The sequence below is a fragment of the Pteropus medius genome, unplaced genomic scaffold (assembly GCF_902729225.1).
Source record: "Pteropus medius unplaced genomic scaffold, Ma_sr-lr_union100, whole genome shotgun sequence".
NCBI classification, from domain to species: Eukaryota; Metazoa; Chordata; class Mammalia; order Chiroptera; family Pteropodidae; genus Pteropus; species Pteropus medius.
In genome coordinates this window covers 959318-987211 of record NW_024341894.1, presented here as the reverse complement: position 1 = coordinate 987211, position 27894 = coordinate 959318, and the positions used below count along the sequence as shown (strand labels likewise).

Sequence of the window (27894 nt, the reverse complement as noted above, 5' to 3'; positions counted from 1 at the left end):
TGGATGATGTAGCAGTAGTCAGTTGTCCTTGCTGGGCTTCGGTTTTCTCACCTATGAAACCAAGGTGTTCAACTGGAAGGTCTCTAAGATCTCTTTCAGCTTAATTTTCCATAATTTCATAACCCCAAAGACCTATTTTCTATCTACCTTTATCACCATCTTATCTTGGTCTTTCAGTGTCTTCCAAATGTGAATGAGAAAAATAATGTTGGCCTTTCCATATCCCCTCCATGCCTCATACCTGTTAAAAACAACACCTAAACCTTGCTGAGTATCTAGGACATTTCTGAGTCAAAATTAAAGGGTAATTCATCCCTTTTTATGTCTAAACCTTATGGAGGATGTATATCTATAATAAGATGTGATCGTCAGCAGAGATTTACTGGTGGAAAACATTTTGGAATAAAGGCAAAGTTTTTTTGGGAAAGGATAAAACTTACGAGTGATGTAGGATACCTGTACTGTTTTCAAAATAATTTCAATAATTTAGGGTGTGGTTCTGAAAATGTCCCTTGACTTTTCTAAGCTTTATATTTTCTGTTCATTCATTCATTTGTTCATGATTTATGTGCCTATAATTTTTTTATATTAAGGTAAGTCTATCTCTAGTATTTTATGAAATTTCTCACGAACAGATCTCACATTCATATCGTACCAATTCTTATGCCACTGACCTTTGACTTTTCACCTCTGACTTGAATGGAAAGATTGTCTTGGTTCTCATGTATCCTCTGAGAGGGTGGCAGGAGAAGCTGGGTCTCTCTGTGAGCTTTGCTGTGGTCTGCCTCTCACATGGAAGCTGTTCATTATTTGCTGGAAGGCTTAGATAACAGATGTTATAAGGCAGACAAGCAAACACACACTCCCTGAGCCCAGAGCTTGCTGAGCCAGGCACTCACGCACTTGCCAATACCCATACCAGGAGAGCTGCCGGGGTGATGGAGGGACTGTGCTCTGAGGGGCAAGCGCTGCTCCAAAGCCCTGCTAATGTCTCTGTATGGCCATGCTGTATTTTCAGCTTGTCATCATGGCTGGGACAGTGCTGCTTGCCTACTACTTCGAATGCACTGACACTTTTCAGGTGCATATCCAAGGATTCTTCTGTCAGGATGGAGACTTAATGAAGCCTTACCCGGGGACAGAGGAAGAAAGCTTCATCACCCCTCTGGTGCTCTATTGTGTGCTGGCTGCCACCCCAACTGCTATTGTAAGTACAGAAATAGACTTCCTTCTTTATTGTCGGATACTAAACAACATTTCTTGTTTGCCTTTTCTCCTCTTTCTTCTTTTCCTGGGCATTCACCAGCAACCTTATCAGGGGAATCCTGTTTCAGCCAAAACAGAGTGAGTGGAGCTTGTCTTGTCTTTTATAAGTGGATTTTGCTTTTTGGTATCTGAACTTATATATATATAAAGCATGTATGAATATCATAAATCAACAGGCATGGTTGGCTAACATGCTAATGTCATGAATATTAAGAAGAGGTCTTGAATATAAATGCCAGTGCTGATATAAGGTCTCAGATTAGAGTGGACTAGAATCCCCCAGGCCTGTATCACCTGCTGTTTTGATTGAACTTTCAGAGAGGCCGGAGATGAGAGAAATCACTTGACCTGAAGTTTGCTGTGATTCATTCTTGATAGCTCTTGCTCTGTTCTCATTACATCACATTCAATTAGGTTGTAACTTTACCTTCATTTATTTCATTCTTCTCTCTCGTGAAGCAACAAAAAATTGGCCAGACAATCCTTTAGGGAGACTATTTCCAAGCATAAAGCTCACGTATCTGTATTCTCTGGTGAAGTGATATAACACTTAGACGTTTTAATTTTAAAAATGACTGTGTGCGTGAGGGTTTAAAATAAACATTTCTGTGTCTAAACATGCTACAAGGTCAAATTGCCTGGATGTCATCTCAGTGATCATTTCCCCCTTTTTCTCCTAATAAATGCCTCCCTCAACTGTCCGTCCTCCCCCACCTGTCCTCTCCCTCTCCCCTCTTTTTTCGAGCAATAAGAAAAATACTGACATGCCAAGGAATATACTAATTCCTCAGACATTCAGCTCAAGTATAGTTTTCTTCACAAAATTTTTGCTTGCTTTAATGATGAGAAATATAGAATTTTAAGAAGTAATGAATCCTAGTGCTTTAAGTTCATTTTGATCATTGATCCCAGGCTCAGCACACTTCCCCTTAAATGACAAGACTATGCTGTCGGGATTAAAGTCAGCACTGATAAAACATGATGTATCAGAGTGGTTAAAAACACAAGCTTTGCAGTCTGACATACCTGGATTTACGTCCTGGCTGGTGCGACTTTAAGCAAGTCACTCTGTTGTTCCCTACCCCCATGAAAAAGGGAAATAATTTGACTATTTCATAGAGTTGTCATGAGACTTAAATAAGATGATTCATAGACGTGACTTAGCACAGTGTCTGGCATGTACTAAGTGGTTAAAAGTAGGGAAACAAAGAACCTGGCTGGAAACTGTTTTTTGCCCTCTTCAGGGTCACAGACCAACTTCCTCCACCTGAAGAGAGAACGAGATTCCACTGAGAACCCTGGTAACACCTCCTCCTCAGAGTGATGGGAGATGTGCCCTCTCCCAGAGGAAAGCTGATCTCTATATCCCTCTTATATCCTTTACCATATCCTTTCTCACCAGCCAGGAATAAGAGAAAGCATAAAAGACACCCTTCCATGTACCTTAAAAAGTGACAGACTATACTCCACAGACAAAACCAGCAGGTGACATTGGGTTCTGTCTGAAATGGTTTAATGGTGGCTCTACCTAGAGGCAGTGGGCTTAGTCTGGAATCTGGTTTCTTCTTGTCTCATAAGCATATCATTTTTTTATATATTCAGACATGAATTTCTGAGTGATCTAGTGACTTACTAATACTTTCTTCTCTTCTTCCCAGGCCCCAGAAATATCATTACCTAGGTTCTCCTATTATTACTTATTGTTATTACAGAGATTTTTTCCACTAAAAAAAAAAAAAAAAACTAAGGAAAGCAAGGGAAATGAATTAATTAAAATTATGAATAAAAAATTAGTGAATCAGAAAATAATAGAATTGATATGTAAAGTCAGGAGCCTATTCTTTGAAAAGTAAAATGTACAACCTCCTGGCTAGTCTAATATAAGAAAGGCAAAAGTAAAACACGTTGAGAAAAAAAAAAGAATATATAAGCAAAAACGCATAAACCTTTAAAAGTCTACACTGTATTTTTATTTAAATTGGATATACAATTCTGTGCCCATAAAAGCTTACATCTCAAGAAAACATATTCTATGACAAGATAATTTACTAACAATACCTTGAAAGGGTGTAGAAAAGCTGAATAGATGAATAACAATGGAATAAAATTTTAAAGATGTCTAAAATTTATCTCACAAAATGTTACTGAGGGCATACAGCTATGCTATAAATTCCTTCAAACTGTTAAAGAGTAGAAAATTCATAACTAAATAAAATGTTCCAGAGCCTAAAAACAAATAGAAAGCATTAAATGCATATTACGAAGTCAGAAAAATATTGATCTCCTCCAACATTTAGAAAGTCTACATACACACCCACAAGAGCGCTCTCAGTAGCAACAAGAGTCTCACTTAGGAATGTTGATGCAAGCATATAGAAAAGGATTGATAGATTTGTCTACCTAAAAATGAGCATTTCTGTCAAAAGAAAAAGTAAATAAAAACTGCGAAAAAAGTTTGTGCCATCAAACTTTTTTTTTTTGAGACTCAAATGTAAATAATTTAAAAATTAATAATTAAAAAGATGAGCTTCCCAAAATAAAAAGAGGGGGTGGACAAGAATAGGCAAGTAACAAAACATTAAATTGATTGTGTGCTTTAAACATTTCTTAACTCATCAGTTATCAAAGAAAAGTCATTTTAAAAAACACAGCAATTTCCCCATGTAAAATTGGCAAATGTTTTAAAGAAGCATAGCCTGTGTTGTTGAAAGGGCAAATACTTTCACACAATTCTAGTCAAAGTATAGATTTCCTGTTTTTTCTAAAGAGCAGCTTGTCAACCATGTATTAAAAGTTTTATCAACTTTAAACTCAGTCATGAATTCCATTTCCTGAATTTCTGTTAAGGAAACTAATTAGAGTTTTATATAAATACAAAGATTTGTATAAAGGGATTTTTATCTCAGCAATAGTTTTAATAGTGAAAAACTTGGAACTAGCTAAATATACAATATTAGTGGATTGTGTAAATACATTATGAGGCAGTTATATTTTTGAAACACCTTTAATAGCAATGAAACATGCTTGTGATTTACTGTTAAGATTTTTTCAAAGCTAAAAATTGTGTGTAGTATGGCAAAGGAAATCTTTTTCCCCTTCTGCAAGAGAATTTAAACTTCTCAATTTTCTGGCTCTGTTTTCCTAGTAAAAGAAAAAGATGATATGCATCTATGTTACTGGGCAAAATGAATCCCTGATTGGTTAATTGCATTTGGACTCAGAGAGCTGTAATTACACAAGGAGGTTCCAGGCTAAGACTTGCAAGTGCAGTGACTCTGGAAACTTGGCATGTCCATTTTGAGAACTCGAAAGCTTTGCCTATGGAGTTGCTACACCATATATTGACTCCTGTAGGGCACGAAGCTTTTAAGCCAGGGTGGCTTCTGCATTCATTATCATGTCTGTGGTCTCCTTGCACCTGAGCCGTATTGCTCTGCTAGACCACTGCTGGACATGTGCTAAAGAGGAGCATATGACACTACCCTGTTGGCAAGCTGTGGTTCCTTCTAAGTGGACCAATGCCAAATGGAGCATGTGATTGTCAGTAGGTCTGAATATTTAATAGACCTTAAGAAGATACCTTATATGTATTGCAAGTATAATCCCAAATATATAATTATGTATAAAAAGACCAGTAAAAAATAAACTAAAATTTACAGCGACCAACTCTGAATACTAATGGTACAGTTAATATTTTCTTCTCTTTAATACTTTTATACATTTCTTTCCCACTCTACATGAATGCATGTTATTTTCAAATCAAAAGATATATTTTTAAAACAAATTGTATACTCCAGTTCTTCTGGCGATAATTATGAAAAGATCTTTAATAAAACTAGAAAATGGCAATTCTAATAAACAGACGCACATAGCCAAACACAAAAATAGAAAAACATAACTTTGTGAAGAATTTTCTCTTCTCTCTGGGCAAAAATTATAGATCTCTTATAGTAAGATTTTCAGCAGAAACTCTTCTCCTGCTACAAATTTTGGTCATTTTTCTTCCATTGATTCCTTTCCCAACATGACACAAATTGACATAGTGTTCAGATGCTCCAATGGGAAGCCAAGAGGATATGGTCAACAGACAATGACCTGAGTATTAAGAACCTACAGTTCTGCTCTAGCTCTCAAGCATGGAACCCTGATTCAGCCTTTCTATGCCTTTCTCTGGGTGAAAATGTGACCAAAATAGAAAAGAGACATCCCAAACAACACGGAGAAACTACGCAATCCAATTCCCTTCATTTCTGAGTTGAGAACATTGAGATTTAACTAGGTCATCAAATGATTTGCTGAAGGTCCCAGCTAGTTCTATACGTGACTGGGCAGATAGCCTCCCATTTGGTTCCATTTTTATTTTTTCCCTGAATGAGGGGCACTGCTAGGAACCAAGGCTAATTATAGCTGATGGTTTAATGGCAGAAAGCCAGGAGGCCTTTGAACCCTGTTGATAGTGCTTGATCTTTCCCTGAAGACAGGAAAATAAGTGAGCAGCATTAAGATAGAAAGCAGAACTCTCCTGATGCTCAGTTTCATTTCCTGGGAGCAAGGAGCTATATTCATTTCTTCTGCCCCATCCGAGGGAAGGGCGGCTTGGCAAGAACAGCCTTGATGGGGCCACAGAGACACAGATCCCAAGTGGCTAATTCAGCATGACCTCTGCTTCTGAGTGTGCATCCTTCATCCTCATCATACTGCAGAATCATTCTATCTAAGTTTGATCTATCAGGAGAGACAGAGATCCCAGGTATGGCTTTGCCTTCAGTAATGCTGTAACCGCTAGTAAGTCAGCCTTCTATGGGTTCAATTTCTTATCTGTAAATAAAAGGAAGAGTTGGGCAAAATGATCTCCAGGATCTTTCCAGTTCCAATGTTCCATGAGAGCTTAAAAAAAAAAAAAAAAAAATCTGACAAAAAGGCTCCATTGTCAGATTTTCAACTCCCAGGTCTCAACTTTCTTTCTGGAGTTCAATATTACATCTCTGTGCCTGGTTAAGTGTTTCCACAGAACTGCACAGTTTTTTGTTTTTGTTTTTTATTCCTCCTTAAACCCGTTTCCTGTTTTCCCTGGAGTAAAAGGAAGGCAAGACTCCTCTGGGGTCCCTTGTGTAGCACTAACTCAGGGCAATTTTTTAAAAAGCAGCTCAACCTGGACTTGTCCTTGGTTTTCGGTGCATTCTCAAGCACATTAGCCATAGGAAAACCCAGCGCTTTACACTGCCGTGTGTCTCCGTGGATATTAACAACTCCACTCACAGCTGCAGGGACGCACAGAAAGGCAGGAGAGAAAAGACTGCTGTGCATTTGACCTGTCATTTCCTATTTCTCCTTTTTGTGCTTTGTTGTCAGAAAATATCAGCATCATGTTAAAAAGCAAGGCCACATGGGATAAACTTTGCAGGGACAAACTACTGTTGTCCCAGATCTTTAGGAAAGGTTATAGCTTGGGGGACTTGTGTCCAGAACCGCTTAGCCAAAAGTGGTGGCTCATATTTCCAAGTCTACAGGGTGCATTCTGACCAGTGTGGGAATCCTGGCTGACTACTGCCTCAGGCCCTCTCCATAAACTCAGATACTCGTGGTCAAAGGCAGAGAGCCTGTTTGGATAAGAGGATTTAACTCAGCAGAGAATCTGATTTATCCTTATTTTATCTCAGCTCCAGCGCCACAAGGCATGAGAAAATGACTATTAAGCCTTTTTCTTGGTCTCACAACAAAGTAACAGGGGAGTATTTAGTATCGAAGCAGCAGAACATTTGACTGTTCTGCCCAAGAGAATTGAAACAGCTCACAGTTTGCACGCACACATACAAGACTCATCTAGAATTTCCCCAGAAAGGAAGAGACCAACACAATTTGATGGAAAGGGACAGTCTGGAGGAAATTGTGAATCTTCACTTCGGGGGTTTCTGGGCTATATGTTCTTACAGTGACTATGAAAGCCAAAGCACAGTGTGGATCACAGAGTGGACTCAATAAATGCAAGTCTGCGGGCTGGCTGATGAGAACACAGCTGCTGAAGCAGAGGAGACATTATAGGACCTTGTCCTGCCTCATAATCTGCCTCTTCCAGGCTCTGAGCAATCTCATCTGGTGAAACTCCTTTTAGCACTTCATAATTCACATCATTTTCCTTTCGTATGTTATCACATGACTTCTTTGTATATTTGTTTTTTGTTTTTTGGTTTTTTTTTTTTGTTTTTTTACTATGAGCACATTTTCTTTATTGCTGATGTATTTAGTATTTATAATTTACAGTTTTTTCCTGGAGATTCCCATTAATTGTTATGGACTTTTTAAAAACTTCAAGAAAAATATCCACGTCCCCATTTTTTGTCAATACTTCAAAAGAGGGCTCCAAATTCCATTACAGATTGTTTTTGCCCCTGACTTCATCCTACAGAGAGATTTGCTTATTCCCACCTTTGAGATGCCCCTTCTAATGATTGGTAACTAGGTGATTATGTTAGAAGCTTTGATTATTCATTTCTTGAATTACTCATCCCACTCTTGTCTACCCAGAAAGACATGATGATCAATTTATTTGGTGATCACAAACAATGCATTTTATCTTTTACTGAGAGCATTGTTTTAGCTAGCTCATTTTGATTTCCCATTTCTCTTATATCCACTGTCCAGGGAAAAAAAAAAAAAGAGACTACTTACCATGCTTTGGAAACAGTGTACCATGTTGGTACTACATTTTATAACAAATGTCAAATTAAGATGACCTTTTAAATGGATGGATTCAGCCCCTAGATTAAAACTAGAAGAGAGGCTCCAATCCACAAAACACTTATTATATCAGTTCCTGAATGCTTTTCAAAATACCATCATCCCAATGATCTTGATTCTATTGAAGCCTTGAGCTTTGAAAGGAATAGGAAGTATCTAGAGCTAAATTCCTTTATTTACACTTAAGTGCAATAAAGCAGAAGTCAAGGGTTCTTGAACCAACCGAAACTCAGCAAATGAGAGGACCAGACCCTCTTTGCAGACCTGGGTAGTCAACGGCACTCATCAGGAAAGATGGAAGCAGAGCATGCAGACAGCAGCCTACACATTTAAACTCTCCTGGGTCACTTTTAAACAATCTACAACAAAAATCATGTCTGCCTTTCTTGGAAACATTCACGCCTGTGGAAAATTCCCAGGAAGAGTATTGGAAACATCTAAAAATCCCTGGGACTGAAAGCTCTGAAGCCACACAGACACTAATATACTAATATTGAGAAGTATGCAAAGAACCCTCTCTTCTTCCTCAAAGCAAAACCCAGAGAGGGGGCTGCAAGCCTCTGCTGTCCTTTAAGAACCCAAGTGACAAATATCAACAGATCTGATGACTCTGGAGTAAATCTGTGTCCACTTGGCTTTAAGGAAAGATTCCTGGTGAGGGCAAATTCCCATGGGCTTTTAAAAGTGAATGAAAGCTGAAGGAAGAAACGTTACAAGAAACCACGCTGGCCACAGAGACCTTAACTGATGGGACTGAGAGTGAAGCTCAGTTATATAATTTCAGTTTCCCTTAATCAGTCTTCTCTTATCAGCTTCTCTCACGAAGGCAAAGATGTCGGAGCTAAAAAAGCACCTGAGAGATCTTTAGTACAACAGACATGAAACTGAGGCCCAGAGAGGTCAATCAACTGGTCCAAGTTCAAACACCCGCTTGGGGCAGTGCCGAGCTAGAGTCACACCATGTTTCCTTACTCCAGGACTAGGGACAATGATTTTTTTTTTTAATCAATTCCAACACATATTCTTGCCTAGATAGACCAAGAAATTAAGGCAACAAACATTCCTTGAGCACCTCTATAGGTGCTTTGGCATACATTTTATAATACTGTCAACAATTTTCTAATACAGTTATTACCCCCATGTTCAAAATCATGAAGAAAAAAAAGAGAGAAGGAAAAACCGAGACTCAAAAAGATCCAAGTACTTGCCCAAAGTCACACATCACGAGGGAGAGAGCTGAGATTCCAGCTTTATAGCCCACACTCAAGAAACAGTACTGACTTTGATACTGCCACAACTAGCATATGTGTGAATATATTCTAGTAATTATAGATGCCCTTTATAATGACAACCACATATAACATGCAGTGAATCTCCCTTACAATGTGAAATTGCACTATTTTCTTCTGCAGACTGTTTATATTTTGAAATCTAAAAACTATTCCCTAAGTATTTTGCACGTATATGCCTTATTTATCACTTACCAGATATCCTGTAAAACATTGTGAAGAAATGAAATGTAAAAGATAACACACCAAACTAATGTACTATGTTTCAGGGTTATTTGTTTATATATTTGCTATTTAGGTTTCCGTATTTTAAAGACAACTTTATCAAGGTAGAACAATTACTTAAAGTATATTTACTATTATCTAAATGTCTTGTGTCACTTGGGATTGTAGCTGGCATAGCTGGGGGATGAGAAATGCACTAATGGAATCCATTCACAGTTCGTTCATTGCCAGATCTAGAGTTTGGCCTTAGTCATTTCTTACCAGAGGGTATTCTCATTTGCTATGAGTGATATGATGTTTGTTAGCTAACAATGAGAAAGGCCATAATAGGCAGGGCAGCCAGGGCCAAACACATGGCAAGTCCTACATGCCCCAGCTGCTCTCTGAACAGAGTAGTAGATAGAGGCAGAGTGTGCATGGCAAAGGTACAGATGGAGGACCCCAGCCACTGCCAAAACCAGAGTCATAAATCTGCCACAATGCGCAAAATGGCATCCAGTGTGGGCTGGAGGCCTGGCAGGAAACGAGACCCCTTCCCCTTATCAAGCCTCCCTCTCCCTCTCTTCAAGCAGATTCAGGCCCTGTATGGGACTGTAAGACCCAGAGAATGGAGAAATAGAACCCTATATATGGTCAATAAAATGCAGGATAATGAATATCTATGAAGTCCACTCACTGGGATCTGGATTGTTTCATCAGCAATGTTTATGTCTATCACTCTTAACTGAAAACCAGGAATATCTTCCTATGTTTTAGTTATAAAATGAACCCCTTCCTCTCTCCCTTCCTTTCTTTCTTCCTTATGTAAACATTCATTATCACTTAATATATTCCAGGCATTCGGTCAGTAACTAGATACATAGGTTAGCATATATCCTTGCTCTGATTTTTTTCTTTTATGCTTCATACCTCAGTTGTAATTTGCTGGTAGTAATAATTCTTTACTGCTAATCATCTTTGACATGAGAATCTTAGGACATTTTACTTATGGATTTATTTGAGCCCCGTACCCTTTTGTCTTCTGTTTGGTCTGGTATGCCTTGGTGTGATTTTATTTCAATTTTTGTGTGTGTACATGTGTGCACACACGTGTGTATTTTTGAACAAGAAGATCATGTATAGATTTTTCTTATGCATCGTCTTGCTTTTATGCCCTCTTGTGTGAATAGAAGGAAGGCTTCACTGAATGTAAAACTTCTAGAATTTGCACAGCTCTTTCCTATAGTGTAAGAATGTTTTGGGCTTCTGAAATTGCTGAGGCAAGCAATGTTTATTTCTTTTCTTGTTTATTTTCATGTGTTTATCGCTCTCCATCGCATTTCTCTGATTTCCTTTCAAATCAGATGTCATTTCATGATATATTTATCAGTTTGTTTGCATTCCCTCCCACCACCCTGACTGTACACCTGTCACAGCTATATGGAGATGCAGTGCTAGAAAAAGTCCTGGCAGAGTGGGTACACCCTCTGCAAAGCTGTTGAATGTGCAATGAGTATACAAAGGAATTTAGTATAACAGGGAACGTTCACTTTGTGTTGCTTAGTCCTTGTTTTTTTATTTATCTTAAGCAATTTACCAACAACTGCATGCTGTCTGGTCCATAGTGGAAATTTCCTGCAGTGTTTATCTTCAGAGAAATTAAGATCAGAGAGTTCTTTCCATCCATAAGAGGGTCTTCTAAAGATTCAATCTTTTATTCGTTTGATAAATATTGACCGAGCCTACTACATACCAGTTTTTTCTAGGCACTATACAAGGGAGGAAAAAGTCCTTCCCATAAGGACACCATAGTCAAATAAAGAGGGACATACAAACAGTAACTGTAATTAATTGGATAGATGTCAGGATAGAGATCTGTATAATGTGCTGTGGGAGGGATGATGACGCTGGGTCTACCTTTTCCCGAGGGGACTTGGCAAAGGCTTTGGAAAGAGCAGTGACATTTTCAGCAGGTCTCGAAGGATAAATAATAGAAATCATTTTTCTTTCTTTATGGTCTTCCTCATTAAACCTATATTCCAAAAGGCCTTCATTAATCCGATATGCTTAATTCATTCAACATTGATTAACTACTGTGTCCCTTCCATTGGGTTAGGCCCATGGGATACCACAGAGAATAAGAGAGGCACGACATTCCATGAAAAAGAATAACAATGATAATATGTAATTATTTGTGATAAGAACGAGAAAGGAGAAACACAAGGTAAGAGATTCGTGTATAATAAGAATGCCTAAGCTGGTCTGTGGGACGAGTGAAAGCTCCTTCAAGGCAACACTATTTCATGTACCTGAGCATGCGTGAATTTTTCCCCATCTGTTCACTAAGATAAAGAAGAGTAATGTAGTTCCATCATGTACAGTTGGGGCAAACAAAGCCCCTTGGCACCTTATGAGCAAAGAGGGAGGGCTGAGTTCTTGAAGCTATTCAAATATTTTTATAATGTGAAACTCATTAACTCACTGTCCATTCCGAGGGCTGTTAGGCACAAAATATTTCTACTGCTGCACTACTGTACCTAAACAGCAGCTGACAAGGTGATTCATTCTGGCCCACCGTTTGGCTGTCTAGCCCGGAATTCTGTTTCCACTGACTCCCCAACCCATTCTGACTTGCCTATAATTCTGTTTCCACTACACTATTCTATTTTGTACTTCACTATCACATGAGTTTTGCAGTGTTTAAAGAACATTGCATTTAACTTGTTTTGTTTTCTGTCTTCTCAAAATTAAACACAAATTCAACACACATTTTTACCGAGTCACTACTAAGGAAAAGTGTAGTGATTAAGAGAGAGGGCTCTGGACCCAGGCTTCCCTGGCTTCAGAGCTGGGTTTGTGGCTCACTAGCTCTGAAGACCTTATTTATTTTAACCTGACTCTGCCTCAGATGTCTTACCTCTATGATCAGGATGACAGCACCTGTTTATAAGCCCCATTCTAGAGCTGCTTTCAAGCACTGTCTGGCTATGTGTGGCCAAGTCACCGAGAGCTTTGGTTTACTCATTCATAAAAGGAAAGGCCAAATAGCTATCAATGATTCCGGTTTTTAAATTCTGTAGTTTGATTTCCATCACCCATGTGCCATTCACGATATTGTCATCTTTATTCATCTAAACAGATATTCCATAATGACAGGAGGATTATAAGGCATGGGAATTCTTAAAACATTGATAGAGTTTATGTAAAACCACAGGATGTACAAAAGAAGAGCATCTACAAGATCAAATTCTTCTGGGGGAAATATTGAAATTAGGAAAATAAAAATGGTGTATGATATGGTGGGAAGTGTGGACTCTGGCACCCAGATGTCTCAGGTACCAATCCCAGTGCCACCACATACCAGTCGTATGCTCCGAAGGGTAAGTTACTCGACGTCACTGAACTTTCATTCTTCCCCAGAAGAGCAGAGTAATAATACCTACACTAGGGACCTTCCAAACATGGAAAATACTATGATAAAGTGCCTGACACCCAGGTTAATTTTTTATTCTTCTTTGATGGTTCTCAGTCTTCAATTGTGACAGTCTCAGAGTTGGTGACAACTTGCCTCATGCTAGTTTCTTATTTTAAATGGGAATACACTGTTCCAGGTACTGTAAGCACAATGAAGAAATATAAGATGTAAGTTCCCTGTCATCAGGGAGCTTACGATCTATGCAAAGGCATCATGATTTAAATGGTAACATACATGTATTAGTTCAAGATAACAAGAGAGACCTGCCAGTCATAAAGAAAGGTCAAGACAGTCAGCCAGTTCAGAGCAGGATAAATATAGCTCAGGCAAACATGTTCAAATAAATGATTTATCATGTAAATAATGGTAGCATTGCCATATAATGAAGTAATAATTTACTGCGATGTGAGCATACAATGCCTTGTTGAGCGTATTGGCTGTCCCTGTCATTCCTTATCATTGCAACTTACACATTAGGTTAAAAAAAATTCAATCCCAGCATTAATGAACCACATTATAAGTTCTATTACAATTTATTATTTCAACTTATATTTTTATGACCTTAGAATTTAATGGTATAGCCTGAAATCTATCTGAAATGATCAATTATTGCTTTCTCTAATTCTTTGAAGCATTCCATGCAAACTATTATTTAACTCCACATCTCTCCAACATGCTACCTTTTCAAAAGATTGTGGAGCCTTATTTTTTCTTGTTGTAGTTTGTTTTTTTTAAGTCACTGGTCTCTTTTTATCAGAGAGCTCTCCAACTTGACATTTCTTAAACATTCCTTCTCCAGATTTTTATTGGGGAGATTTCCATGTATTTCATCAAGTCAACCAGAGAATCTCTGATTGCCCAGGAGAAAACAATTCTAACCGGAGAATGCTGTTACCTGAACCCCTTACTCCGAAGGATCATAAGATTCATAGGTGAGTACAAGAGCACACAATATTTATCTGAGATGCCCTCTGGACATATATTTTAATATTAACTGGATATTGCCATGTACCATTTAGGGGAGTCAGGCAAAGTTTGGGGCAAGGAAGGGATACCAAGAAAATGAATTTAGGGATAATCAAATTTTCTGACAAAGTTTTCCCATCTAGTAATTTCATTATGCAGGGAACTTAACAAAGTGTAAGAAGTCTAATTCATCAGGTTCTTGAAAATAATACCTTTCCAAAGTTGGAAACAAATAGTTTTATTAGTGTTCATGACAAGGAGTAGTTAAGGCGTGTTCTGCATCCTTCCTTCTAGGGCTTCTATAAAAATTCCTGGGGGATATGGGTAATGATTGTAAGTATGAGAATGAATGTGCGCATGGGTGTAGGTAGACTATATATAGATCTTGCAGAATTCCTACACAGTAAGTACTCAGTAAATAACTATTACAGTATTCTAATGTGATCCTTCAAATACCTACTGATCAAATCTTCATGGGAACCAGGATAAAACTCCCAAAGTATGAACATGGCTGGAATTAAAACAAGCCATGATACTACTTAGAACATATAGAACTGACAGCTGAGAAAGTGAGGGCCAGAATACAGCATGCTCTCAACTCTTTTGGTTACCTTTAGTTCTTTTTTTCCTGTTGTAGTAAGGGTTGAATTTCCTCAAGTCATGAGCAAATGATGACAGCGAAATCAAATATGCAATAACTTCTGTGATTGTAGTGAGAATGAGGGAAGTAGTAGAGTGGGAAGCCTAAGAAAATCTAATTTGAAAGCAGAAAAAGTAGTCTTTGGCAATTCCCAATATTATTTGCAGAATGACCTGTGGAAATCTGCAGTCAGTTCATGTGGGTATGCCCTGGTCAAAATGATGTCCCTGCTGATTGGTTTACTCATTCCAAGCAGAGGTGCTTTTCAAAGACATTCAGAATTTAGTCATTTCTCAGCATGGTGGCTAGGTAACAAATCATCAAAGAGAAAAAAAGAGAGAAGAGAATATTTATTATACAGGACACTGGATTAGACACTTTACATACATTATTTTATTTAATCCACTCAAAACCCTGTGCAGATAAAGAATCTGATATAAAATAGGATACAGTAACATTTCCTGATGGGTGGGGGCGGGGGAGAGAGAGGAAGAATGCATACCCACACACATACATAATTCAATTCAGGGAAAAAGAGTTTATGACCACGGTCTGATCTGTTTCCTGCACATGTAATTAAAGTAAATTATTCAAAGTAGAAGGTTATCAGATTACAACTAAATGGAAGTATCTTTGAAAGTCACCATTATTTTTCCTTGGCAAAGATAAGTCATACCTGTTTGTGAACCACCTTAGCTGGGGCAGAGTCCAAAAAATGGAAATTTTAACTGGCACCTGTCAGGTATGTTAGGCCTGCCTGTATGTATTGTCAGGGCAAGTCTTTGTTCACTGAGAGACATCAGAAGACTCTTCCAGCCAGGAATGAATCTTGCATGTTGTCCGTTGTGATACATGAAATTCCCACTTGTGTCACTGCATTGGTCTGAGGCGTGGTTTCAGGAAGACCACTATTAAAGTGGAAATGTATCACCCTTGGAGAAGCATCAAATTTCCATGTTCAGAATCAATAACACATCGGTTCATTTGGCTCTATTATAAGCTAACAGGGAACTGGATCCTAGGAGCATAAACCAGGGACATTCAAATGAGATTAGTTAGAGTTCAACAGCCTGAGAGGCTGCTTATAAGGAAGGGACGCTAGAAGAGGAAGACAGTCAGTGGGAAACAAGTCAGCCTTGGAGAATTAGGGGAAACAGCATCAAAAGGGAAGGGGGATTGCTGGGTAAAGAAGCACTTGCTTCATGCTTTCCGTCTTCTGTTTTGTGGCACCAGGATCTACACAGTTGCTTAAATCAAAAATGAGGACGTCACCCTAAGCCATCTGGGAACTTGTTAGAAATGTAAATTCTTGGGCCTCATCCCATACCTATTGAATCAGAAAATCTGCAGATAGAGCCTGATAATCTGTGTCACATAACAAGTCATCCAGGTGATTCTAAGGCACACCAAAGTTTAACAGCCACGGGTTTAGGACATTAAATTTTCTTACCCCTTTAAGTGGTCTCTCCATTTCTTGTCTTGGCGCCATTCACTCCAGCCCCGCAAAAATACCATTTATTGACCATTTTGCAGATCTTTCTGGAGGAAAAATATGATGAAGTCATTTCACTGCTTAAAATCTTTTAAGGCATTCCTAGTGTTTTTAACAGTTGGTGCCTTGCCTCCATTCCTGTTCATGTGCTGTTCTTTTTACCCAGAATATCCCATTGCCACCCTCTCACCATTAAAGCTGACACATCCTACTCATCCTTTGGAATGGTGCTTATACTTTACCTCTGCGCCAATTCAGACAGCCAGCTACCTCCTCTTCCAGGCCCCCACTGAGCCTTATACCTATGCCTTTTATAGGCACTTACCACATTACTGTAATTACTTAAGTCTATTACTCAAATTAATTTGTGATCCCTTGGAGGGCAGGGACTGTATCTTTTTCACTTTGTATCAACAGCATATTGCAAAATGCCCGGCACATAGTAGGTTTTCAATAAATTTTGGGGGGGAGCAAAGATAAACTCTGTTAAATCACGGATTTTCCTAAAATTGCTTTCATAAATGCCAATTCTTAAATATTCATTTGCCTCCTGTTTAATTAAATGTATTACTACCCTTCACATTATTTCTAGGAAATTAAAGGCAGTTTCTAAGAGAAAGTCAGAGAAGTCTATTCTGACTTTTCATATAGGGAAATTGGAGATACAGGAGGTGTTTGTTTACCTAAAGAAGGGTAACTAAGTGCTCTGAATTAATTTTCTTCATAAAAGAAAAAAAGTACTACTTAAAGATCTTTTCAATGGAGATTTTACCTTTGAAAAAATTAAGGTAAAATAAGATAGTAATCAAAAATATATTAAAGATATTATTTGTAAATAGCTTAACAGTCCTTTTTTCTAGCCCAATAGCTACCAAAATACATCTATGCAATTGGCATTAGAAAATGATAACTTTCAGCAAACTATTCTAACTAAGCTGAAATGGCATGACGTTTTTCTTACAGTTTATGTCATTATTCTAGAATCCATTACAAATAGGATTTCCGGACAAAAACAATCAGCTTCACATTACAAAAAATGGCCAATGAATTAGCAAAATATTTTTTAACAAAATAATGCTTTATGCTTTCAAGGATGAGAAAAAACTTGGGATTCTAATAGATTTCTGGTGAAACTAAGTTAATTACCCTTTCTGCATAGCAATTTGACAGTACATTTCAATAGTTTTAAAAATAACTGTCCTTTTAAACCCAAAATTCCACTTCAAATAATCTATCCTAAGGAAATGATCAGAGATATAGATTAATTTTTATGGACTAAAATTACTTTATCATAATATAAATTAGAATTATCTGATAATACATTAAAAAAAATAACACTGCCACCATAAGTTGCAACCTAAGAAAATGGTATTTTTAAGAATTGTTAATAAAAGGGAAAATATTCAAGATATAGTGTTATGTGAAAAAGTCAAGACACTATGAATCTATAATTATTTCAAAATAAAGAGGACAAATTATATAAGTGTGTGTATGTGGTGTGTATATATCTATTTGTGTGCGTGTATCTCATACAAAATATTTAAGGGAAATACACTAAATATTAACTGTTGTCACTTTTGAGTTGTAGGATAATGGGTAAATTTTTTATTTTTTACTTTCTATTCTGTATTTTCCAATTTTTTATCATGAATGTGTAGAATTTTAAAGTCAGAAAAAGAGTTAAACATTACCTTTTTTAAGAGCGGGGTGGCAAAATAAAGGCTATCCAGAAGGATGGCCAACTTCTTTAACGTAGTCTTCAATGTAGAAAGCAGAACTGAAATTGGCACTTTAGCTCCCAAATTTCCTGTCTCCTCTAGTCTGTGTGACATAGACTTCAACAGATAGCCTCTTGCCCCATGCCACAGATCCAAATTTAATTTTAAACTAAAAAATGGCAAGAATAGCAAAGTCAAGGGGAAAATATTCAAATTAAACCATCTCCTCCTGTAGATAAATGCTAATTGTGTTGACCTTGACAGAGAGGATTGAGATCCTCTGGTTCACAAATCCAACAATGTATTTTTTTTCCCCCAGATTATCATTATAAGAAGGATGTCCCACCTCCTATGCTTTAGGTATAAACCCTCATAGGTAAACTCTACCCATTTCTAAACCATTGTGTAATTTCTTAAGTTGTGTATCCATGATATGCAAACGGAGGAAAAGAGTTGGCTGATCTAACAATTTTGACCGATATTTTATAAAAACAAAATGTAACACATATTTGGACTTCTCTCTTTCCTCATTTCTTCCCTCTCCTTCCCATCTTACACCATTTCTTTTGGTATTTCGTGAAATTGAACGATATACAGATTTAAGTTCTCAAGAGAGATAAACCCCTGAGATCCTTTTTCAGCAGCAAAGCAAAATAAGGAAGTCACATTTCCCCCCAAATTTACAAGGATAAGTTCAATTCTTTTCATTCACAAATATACTTGAATAAATATATTCATGTAAATATCAATTATTAAATAGCAATTTTTGATTTAATATTGAAAGATAATGAATAAAAAGCATTAGAATTCTGAGAGTTTAGGGGATGTTTAACATACAGAAGCAAAGGAAATTAACCTTTTCCTGAATAACTAGTTTCTTTCGAGTTAAAGAAAAAAACCGATCTAAATATACCAAGATTAGACTGTCTATTAGCATCTAAAATAGCCTGTCATCCAGAAGTTTTTTGTTACAGCCTTTTCAGTTGGAATCACATAGTTGTTCCATTATTACTTCTAATCAAAATTTAATTAAATTCCAAGCAAGCTTTATTCCATTTCAGTCAGGTCTAAGGATTTAGTAGCACTGGACAGAATAGAAAGCGCCAGGGTAAATAGTTAATTCATGTAACACTAATTAATTGCTATAAATTAAGTGTGATATAAATGAAGCATGAATATTTTAAATGCAATTTCAAAGGTCACAGTGTTTTATGGTTGTAAGAATTGATACCCTGAGACAAGCTTAATGTTAGCCTTTTCAAGAACTGGAGAATCCTTCTCAATTTTGAAAGTCATTTAATTGTACTTTATCTGAAGAGACTTTATTTGATTCAATCAGTCCACTTATGCTTGCATTTACTTATTATAATTAAATTACAAACTGGAGGACTGATCACATTCATTCAACCTTCAATGAATAATTTGTTGGGCATATACCATACACTAGGCACTGATTAAGATGTTAAGGACATATTAGTGGACCAAGCAGGAAGAGATTTGCCCTCATTGAGTTTATATTCTAGTGGAAAAAGCCGGGCATCAAGCAAAATAAATAAATTACAATGTTCATGAGAAGATAAGTGCTATAGAGAAGAAGGGAAATTGTGAGTTTGTGGAAGAAGAGACGCAATTTTAAATGAGGAGGGAGAAGCTGTTCTACCATGAGAATTGCCTAAAGTTGGCAGTGATGTCATAGCAGGACAGGGACCATCCCAGCCAACCAGATTTCCAGTGAACTAGATCAGCTACATGTGCTGACCAAGGAAGTCGAGCCTGGCTGGACAGTCTAAAAATAACTTGCAGTGCCCAAGTGCCTAGGCACCAAACTTTAATGCTGAGGAAAGAAGCTAGACCTTCAAAGAAAAAATGTCAAGAGCAAGTCAGGGCATGGGCCTATGAGCAGGTGAAGATATTTCTAAAACTCAGCAACAGGAAGCAGAGTTGCAGCTCAAGTATATAGATCAGAAGGAGAAGCCAGAATGCATCTTGGGGGGAAAAAAACGGGACCTCAGTTTTTGGACTCCATGAGTAGCCAAGCCACCAGACTTTGAGACTAAGATGTTTGGTACTTCCTACTAGGGATCAGGATTTTGGCCCTGCATGTGGGGATCAAGGATGTAGGGAGAGGTGGGATGCTGAAACCAGGAGCTTGGTTGACCCAAAAGGCATAGCCAGGGATCATCCTCCGCTCAGGTCTGAAGAAGTTGTGGTGAGGCTGCTTTCGGTGGCTCTGATCAGTACAGAGAACAGATCTTCCCTCTGAATGTCATCCTCAGTGAACCAGAACATTTCGGATCCAAACAAGACTCCTGACCCAGAACTCTAGAGGTCACTCTAATTATCAAGAGGAAAGTTATTTAGTCACATGAGACTCTAATGATCCTTTACCAAGGGCCCTCCCTTGGAAATGTTTGGAGACTGGACTCAAATAAAAGGACTGAGTAGACTGCTGTTTTCTCTAGCATTTTGCAGATTAGCCAGTGCAAATTCTTGGCACCAAAATGAATTTATTTGCTCTAAAGCAGAGTTTCTCAACCTCTTTTCTGTATAGGGGTGGAGAACTGTCCTATACATTGTAGGATGTTTAGTAAGATCCCTGCCCTCTACCTGCCAGATGCTAATAGCACTCTCTTCCCTGACTAGTGACAATCAAAAATGTCTCCAAACATTGAAAACTGTCCCCTTTGAGCAGGATTACCCTGAGTTGAGATCCACTGCTGTAAAAATTTAAGAAAACAAGTATATTTCAAGGACTTTTTTTAAAAAGAATATTTTTGCTATGTAAGATATTACACACATAACAAAATTTGTCGCAGCAAGGAGCAAAAATACTATCTGAACATTGGAAATGACTCCCAACAATTAAGAAAGGGTGAATTCAAAGTTTCCTATAATGAAAAAAAGTAGTGTGCGTTCTAGAAATCATTTAAATTATTACATTAGAGCATACTAGAAGTGATTAGGAAATGCATCAAGCAGAGAGCAAGAGCACCACCAGGTCAGTATCTGTTAGTCGTCAGCAGGGCAGGCAGCAGCCCATCGGGGCTTGGTGCTGATCTGGAATGGGGCTGGATTCAGAAACTTAAAAACAAGAATCCAAAAGGGCAGAATTCGAGGGCAATTATTTGGCGCCCTCTAGGCTTCGATATGCTTGTTTTTAGATTCCTTGGTAGGTAAGGAACCCCCACAAGGAGTTTATTAATCTAGAGCATACTTCCTGGACTAGTCTGCATCCACATCCTCCATGCATTTTATTGTAAAATTATCATTGCTTCTGGCAAGGTTTCAGGATTTTTGTCTCTATTAATCAGCACTTGGATCCACACTTCCTAGAAGAACTGAGAATCAGATATTTAAAGGCTAGCAGGAGTGAAAGAGAGTCAAATAGCTGAGAGATAAAGCAGAGATGCTGTCCTGAGAAAGAGGACACTCCTATTACGTACGATACAATCATGTCATCAAGAAATTATGTCATTTTATGTTCTGGGGAAGTAGAGATGTATTTGTTTGTTCTTTCATTTGTAAAAAAATATTCAGGGGGTTTTCTAGTGAATTACCCACCATCTTTATTGAGTATTTATCCTTCATTTTAACTTATTGTGGTGAGCAGTTATAATGACAAGTATAGAGCATTTTTCAAAAACCACCAGCTCATCATATTGTAAAAGGTGCTTTATTAATATAAAGAATAAATAACATATAGAGACAAATTTTTATTTGAAGTTGTTAAAATTATAGGGTTCTTGTCACTTTTCTCTGTTTTAAAAATAATTTTACAATCAACTTAAAATACTGAGGACATCTACTTCTCTCAGTTATAAAAATAATGGTAATTAATATCTATATAGAGCTCACAATTTATAAAATGTTTTTTACAACTTTTTCTATGAGTTACATAATAACCCTGTGATATTAATTAATTTAAATAAAATCTACACTTAGAATTAAAACCATGACATCAAGACAAGTAGATAGCTGTCAGCCTTTGGTATTTTTGCAACATCTATTGGAGAAAGAGACCACAAGAATCTTGTTTTGTGAACTCTTGAAATTAACTATTCGATTCTGTCAGAAACTTCTTTTTGAAGTATAAGATAATATTTGACATATCTAGATCAATTTGCACTGATGGCATTTGTATTATACTAGAAAAAAAGGCAGATTCATAGCCAAAGTGATGAGAAAATTGCCTCATTCAATGATGACATGTCATAGGTATTCTATCATATTCTTTTTGGGAAATTGTTGGCTAAAAAATTGAGGAATTCTTGTTCCATTGTGAAAAGATGATACCTTTCATCAGGGGCATGCTCTAAATTCTTGCCTCTTCTTAGTGCCTGCATGTGTGTATGTGTGCGTGCACGTGTCTGTGCACTATTGAGCATACAGAACTAAAGTGCTTCATGGCCTAATACCAACCTATATATATTTTTAAGTACATGGAAGTATAAGCTAGAGAGTTATGATTAAGGGTATGGATTTAGAGCCACGCTAGTTTCTAATCTCAGCCTTGCTATATACTAGCCGTGTGAACTTGATCAAGTTATTTGACCTCTCTGTGCCTCAATTTCCTCATCTATGAAATGTGGAGATAATAATATCGTCTACCTCATAGAGTTATGATGAGAATTAAGAAAAGTAATATTTCAAAACATTTAGAACAACATACAAAGCACAATGTATTAGCCTCCATTATTATTCTTCTTATTATTTACCAATATTCATGGCAGTCTTAAACACCTCATCTGCTCAGTTGGTTCTAGCAAGGAAATGGGTTGAACATGGAAACTGCAGATAAATATCTTCATTAGGAAAAGTCCAGTTTGAATAAAGCATGTTAAGGAGAAATCATTTCACCATCTTTTCTTTTCCTAAAGAAACGGTTGTTTCCTGAAGGAATGGTCTTCGCAGCTGAATTAAGAACACATTTGCAACAGCTGAATGACTTTCTCCATTGAAATTTTCCGTTGGGGATCTTGATATGGAGAGAGAACAAAAAGCAACAACAAACTCTTCATATTTCTTTGTATTTTGTATTCTATTTAGAGTGGGGATTTGATGAAAGACATGATCTAGAATTAAGAGCTGGTGATTGAATCGGAATGTACTTTGAGGAAACTGAGCATAAGAATTCCTTAGATATCCCCCCTTCTGCTGTCAAAAACAGCACTGATGAACTCATGCCACCTGCTTGTACTTGTTTGTGTGGGATAAGATTTTCATCATTTTCCCACTAAAACAAAGACCAGGAACTGATTTGAGGTCAGGTTACCTTGTTTCTTGAACATCACAGTAGACAAGTTACAACAAAAGAATCCCAACGCTGGTTAAGTTTTGAAAACAGGCAAGTATTCAAGCATTCTCAACATCACACAACATAATAATTCTTAAATACTCTCTTCCAATGCATTGTCTTGCCATACACAGACAAAAGAGCAGTCCTCTTTTAGAAATGTTTGATAAGAGGTTGAGAATATATATTGAGGAAGCAGTGGGATTACCAATCAGATGCAGATAATGTGTTTTTATGTCTTTTCACCATCCTTTTCACCATCCTTTTCACCATCCTTTTCTTTTTTAAAGCTCTCTGTGTTGATTTCTCCACATGGAACTATTGTAGGAGCCATGCTTCCACGTGCCCATCATTAATATTTAAACAGACAACTATTGCAGCTCTCAGATCAGAAGTGGGGCCATAAGTAAAACTCTCCCAAAGTTCCTCATGACTTCCAGATTTCTTGTGCTTCACAAATGTTTCCTGTAAGAAGTCTTTCCTATGTATATCGTGGATCTTAATACTCCAACTCAAGGTTCCTTTTTTATTCTTGTTGCATTGAAAATATAGAATGCTCTTATTCCAAATTATGATTTATAAGTTTCCTGACTCATGAGACACATAAAGCCCCAGTTTTCAATTATTCTCTTCATTTGCTAGGTGCCTAGAACTATGCTGGATTTTGTGAAGTTTATAAAAAGAGACATAGTTCCTACGACTTACATGCTAAATGATTTGTTGTCAACCCTGTATTCAATATAATCGGGGATGTGAGACACCAATGTGTTAGAAAATGTAGGCAAGTTTCTATGCTCTTTCTTCCTCTTCTCCTGATAATCTCTGAAGTATCTTCAGTAGTTCATCCATTGATTCCATGAATATCTATTAAATATTTACTATGTGCCGGGTTTGATAATAGGTGCTTATAATATAACATTAAGCAAAAGCAGATGGGATCTCTGCTCTTATAGAACTTGTATATACTGCCCATCTAATAGGAAAGATGGACATTATTGAATAATTTTACAAATCTAAAATTCATACTGGTACAAGGGGTACAAAAAAAGTACAATGGTACTATGCTAGTCTAAAATAGGAGTATTTTTCCCAAGACCCCATGTGATAGGAGATTATTTCTCCCTATTCACTCTTTTTTTAAATTAAGGTATAATTCACCTATAACATTATATTAGTTTCAGATATACAACATGATGATTTTACTTTTGTATATATTGCAAAATGATCACCACAATAAGTCTATTTAACATGTATCACTGTACATAGTTACAAAACTTTTTCTTATGATGAGAACTTTTTAAGTTCTCTCTAAGCAACTTTCAAACATGCAATGTGGTCTTATTAATTATAGTCCCCATGCTATACATTATATCCCCATGATTTTTTTTTATTTTATAACTGGAACTTTGTGGCTTTTGACCCCCTTTACCCATTTCACCCCACCACTCACCGACGTCTGGCACCTATCTATCCCCGTTTGCTGTTAAGCGGGGCAAGATCTATATACATTCGATATTCATCAAATGGAAGTATGGCTTGCTCTTGGCCCACTGTTCAGAGCTTCAGCTTGAGACCCGTCAGTGTGTGCAGCACTGAGTCCAATCCCAAGTTAGCAGGCTTTCTACAAGCGCTCCTGAGCTCCAATGAACTGGCATCTCCCCACACCCCCACTGCTATAAAGATGGAGTGAACACAAAGCTGCAGTGCCCAGCATGCACTGTTCTCCAGAGCGCACTGGTCTAATCTCAGAAGCAAGATGGCAAAAGCCCATGCCCTGCCACTTCCTGCCTAGTCGTTGAGCAGCAGCATGTCCCTAAATACGTTTGGAAGAATGCTGGAGGAGAGGAGACGGTTTCAGGGAAATACAGAGAGCAGAATTCATCCAATGGAGCGACTGCCACCCTATTTTCTGTAACTGATCCCAATCTTTTTGTCCTGATTTCAGGCTTCTTCTAGCCTCCTGGTCCTCTCAGATTCAAATGCCCCTTGCCTCTTAGGCCTGTGGGTATTCACAACAGCTTACTCCATTCCATGCCAGAATGTGTGAATCCTGTGAGGTGGACCTTGGGCTCAACCAATTTGACCCTCCCGCCGACATTGCTAATTCAGATGCCCTGTTGCTCTGATACCACATTGAATGTGAAACTTCTCTAAATGGTGTGCAGGGCTCCTGAGCTACAGCCTGAGAGGCACAGGACACACTTCAACTAGATTTCCAACAATCAGAATGAGGCAGGGAACATGGAGTGCCCTCCACTCCTTCACACAGACACACAGGGCTCTGTCTCCTCCGTGAGTGACATCCTCAGCCACATCCTCCCCTGCTCTAGGGTTGATTCTGAAACTCAGTGGTCTTAGCCTACAGACCATGGCTCTTGGTCCTCCCAGCCAAGCCTTTTCGGAATTCCAAATAAACGAAGCAACGACAATAACAAGTGTCTGGAGCACATAGCTCTGGCAGACCAAAAGCACTTCACTTTTAGTGTTTTTTGTCTGCTGTAAATCCATTCAGAAATGTAACCAACTCTCCCAAAGCAAGGAACACTGCTGGGAGCAGAGCCATAAGATAAACAGAACCTACTAGGGAGGGCATGAATAAAAGTATCTGTTAACATTTTCAATATAAGATCTCACTTAAAGAATTGTAGACACCAATTTTAGGGTATCTAGACATTTTAAAACTATCATGCTTTGCAATATAGGAGACCATCAATGGTGTTCCACCTGACTCTGAGGACAAAAAATTCGTTATTTTTAGTTTCTGAGGGTTGTAACATTATATGCAAGGAGCTCAGGGTAAAGTAACAGGAATGGCTGGAGTTTCTTACAAAAGCCCAGCATGATTCTGACGTTATCTGTGAGGTGCCACTTCCCTTTGTTGGCATGGCCTATGCCAGGTAAGTGGATTCCTTGGGCTGCTTCAGTGCCCTTATGAAGCTAGATCAAATGCACCAGAATGAAATGTTTGGAAAGCAGATACTTGTTAAGCTGTCGGGAGAAGTAGACAGAATCCAGAAGAGGCAGAGAAGAACTGGGGAAAGCAACTTTCAGAAGCAATATCACACGACAGCCAAGAGGAGAACTGCCTGTCACAGAATCACTGTGACCACGGAGCTGGCACTTTGGACACCAAGCCAAGGAGCCTAGAAATCCTGTCTCAGAAAGAACAAACCCAAATTGGAAGCACTTCTGACAAATAAAATGCCAGAGGAAAATGCTGTCACTTTTCCCTTTTCAATTCATAAATTACCCTAGTTTCCCGGAAAAGTATGTCTCGACAGACTTATTGCCCCTTAAAAAAGCCAGAGACCTGCTCTTTGAGAATCTTGCTTGAAGATGTAAAATAGTTTCTAGCCATTCTGGAATGTAGGGGTGAAAATTGCCACGAATGATCAATGAACGCCTGCTCTCAGAGGTCAGACCCTATGAGAGTGAGCTGGCTGAGCTATTAAAAGAACCAGTTCTCATTGTGATAAAGCACATCCTGGCAAAGACACAAAAAAAGAAAATTATGGCAATCAATACAGATCAAAATGAAAACTGGATGGAGTTTTCAGCCAAACTCATCCCCATTTCTGCTCTAATGGATTAACTTTTGGGTGCTGTTATTGGAACAATATGCAGATTTAGGACATTAAATATGGGGGTCAAAATTGGGTGGAAATGTAGCTGAAACTATTGCAGACCCTTGAAATTTGCAAGGGTTAGCCTCTCGTACTTGCCAACTTGACCTATAATTCAACTGCATTTGAAAAGTAGAGTTTATCCCTTCAAGGAACTTATACATACCTTGGCACTGCATAGCATCTCTTGATATATTTGATATACTTAACAATTTACAGATGTACTGTATAGGCTTCAAACAAATTCACAGTGAAGTTTCCTGTAAGGAGATCTGCCTGTCCATTTTCAAGCTTAGTGGTGTAAATCCTTTGGAATTTACCAGAGAGCAGATAAAAATCCAGGAAATATAGCCTACTCACAGGATTCTCAGCCAAACGACAGTCAGTGTGGTAGAAAGAATAATACTCTCCTGTCCCTAAATATCCATATCCTAATCCCTGGAAACTGTAGATATGGTACCTTACATGGCAAGAGAGAATTTACAGGTGTGGTTAAAATAAGCATCTTGAGATGAGGAGATTGTACTGGATTATCCAGTGGGCCCAATATGATCAAAAGGTCTTTATAAGAGGAAGCAAGAGAGTCAGAGAAGGAGATGTGACAGTGGAAGCAGAGGTCATCATGATATGATTGCTGAAAGGGGGTCACCAGACAAGGAATGATGGCATCTTCTAGAAGCTGAAAAAGGCAAGGAATGAATTCTACTCTGGAGCTTACAGAAGGAACATAGCCCTGCCCACACTTTGATTTTAGCCCAGCGAAACCTATTCCAACCTCCAGAACTGTAAGAGGATAAGTTTGTGTTGTTCTAAGCCCCTCAGTTTGTGGTAATTTGTTATAGCAGTGATGGGAAAGTAGTACAGTTGACAACAGTCATCTTTAACACTTCCTTTCTTTTGGTTTTCCCTTTCCAATGTCAAATGAAACATCCAATTCAATCAAGGTTTCTGGAATGATCTTTTTTCTCTCTTTTAGGGACAACTCCCTAACGACCTCATTCACTCTTGCCTGCCACGATGTTAGAGATAACTTCTGCTAGGAGAATTTACATTTTCAAACAGGAAGAAACTATTTTCTATAGAAAGAGAACTGATGTTGAGTAACTGCTTAGAGCCGGGCACCATCTGGGGTATTTTGTGCCTATCTTATTTTATCTCTCCAACTCCTTTTAGAAGTATCACTCCCTCCA

General features: G+C 38.0%; 1 protein-coding gene across 2 annotated transcripts in view; it reads left to right on the top strand.

The window, feature by feature from the left end:
- PLPPR1 (phospholipid phosphatase related 1) overlaps positions 1-27894 on the top strand; it is a 399455-nt gene that overhangs the window by 357954 nt on the left and 13607 nt on the right. For both annotated transcript variants that reach the window (XM_039855678.1, XM_039855683.1), the window contains 2 exons: positions 1019-1207; positions 13772-13904. In XM_039855678.1, the coding sequence (XP_039711612.1) occupies positions 1019-1207; positions 13772-13904 (322 nt within the window). The remainder of the gene's footprint in view (positions 1-1018; positions 1208-13771; positions 13905-27894) is intronic.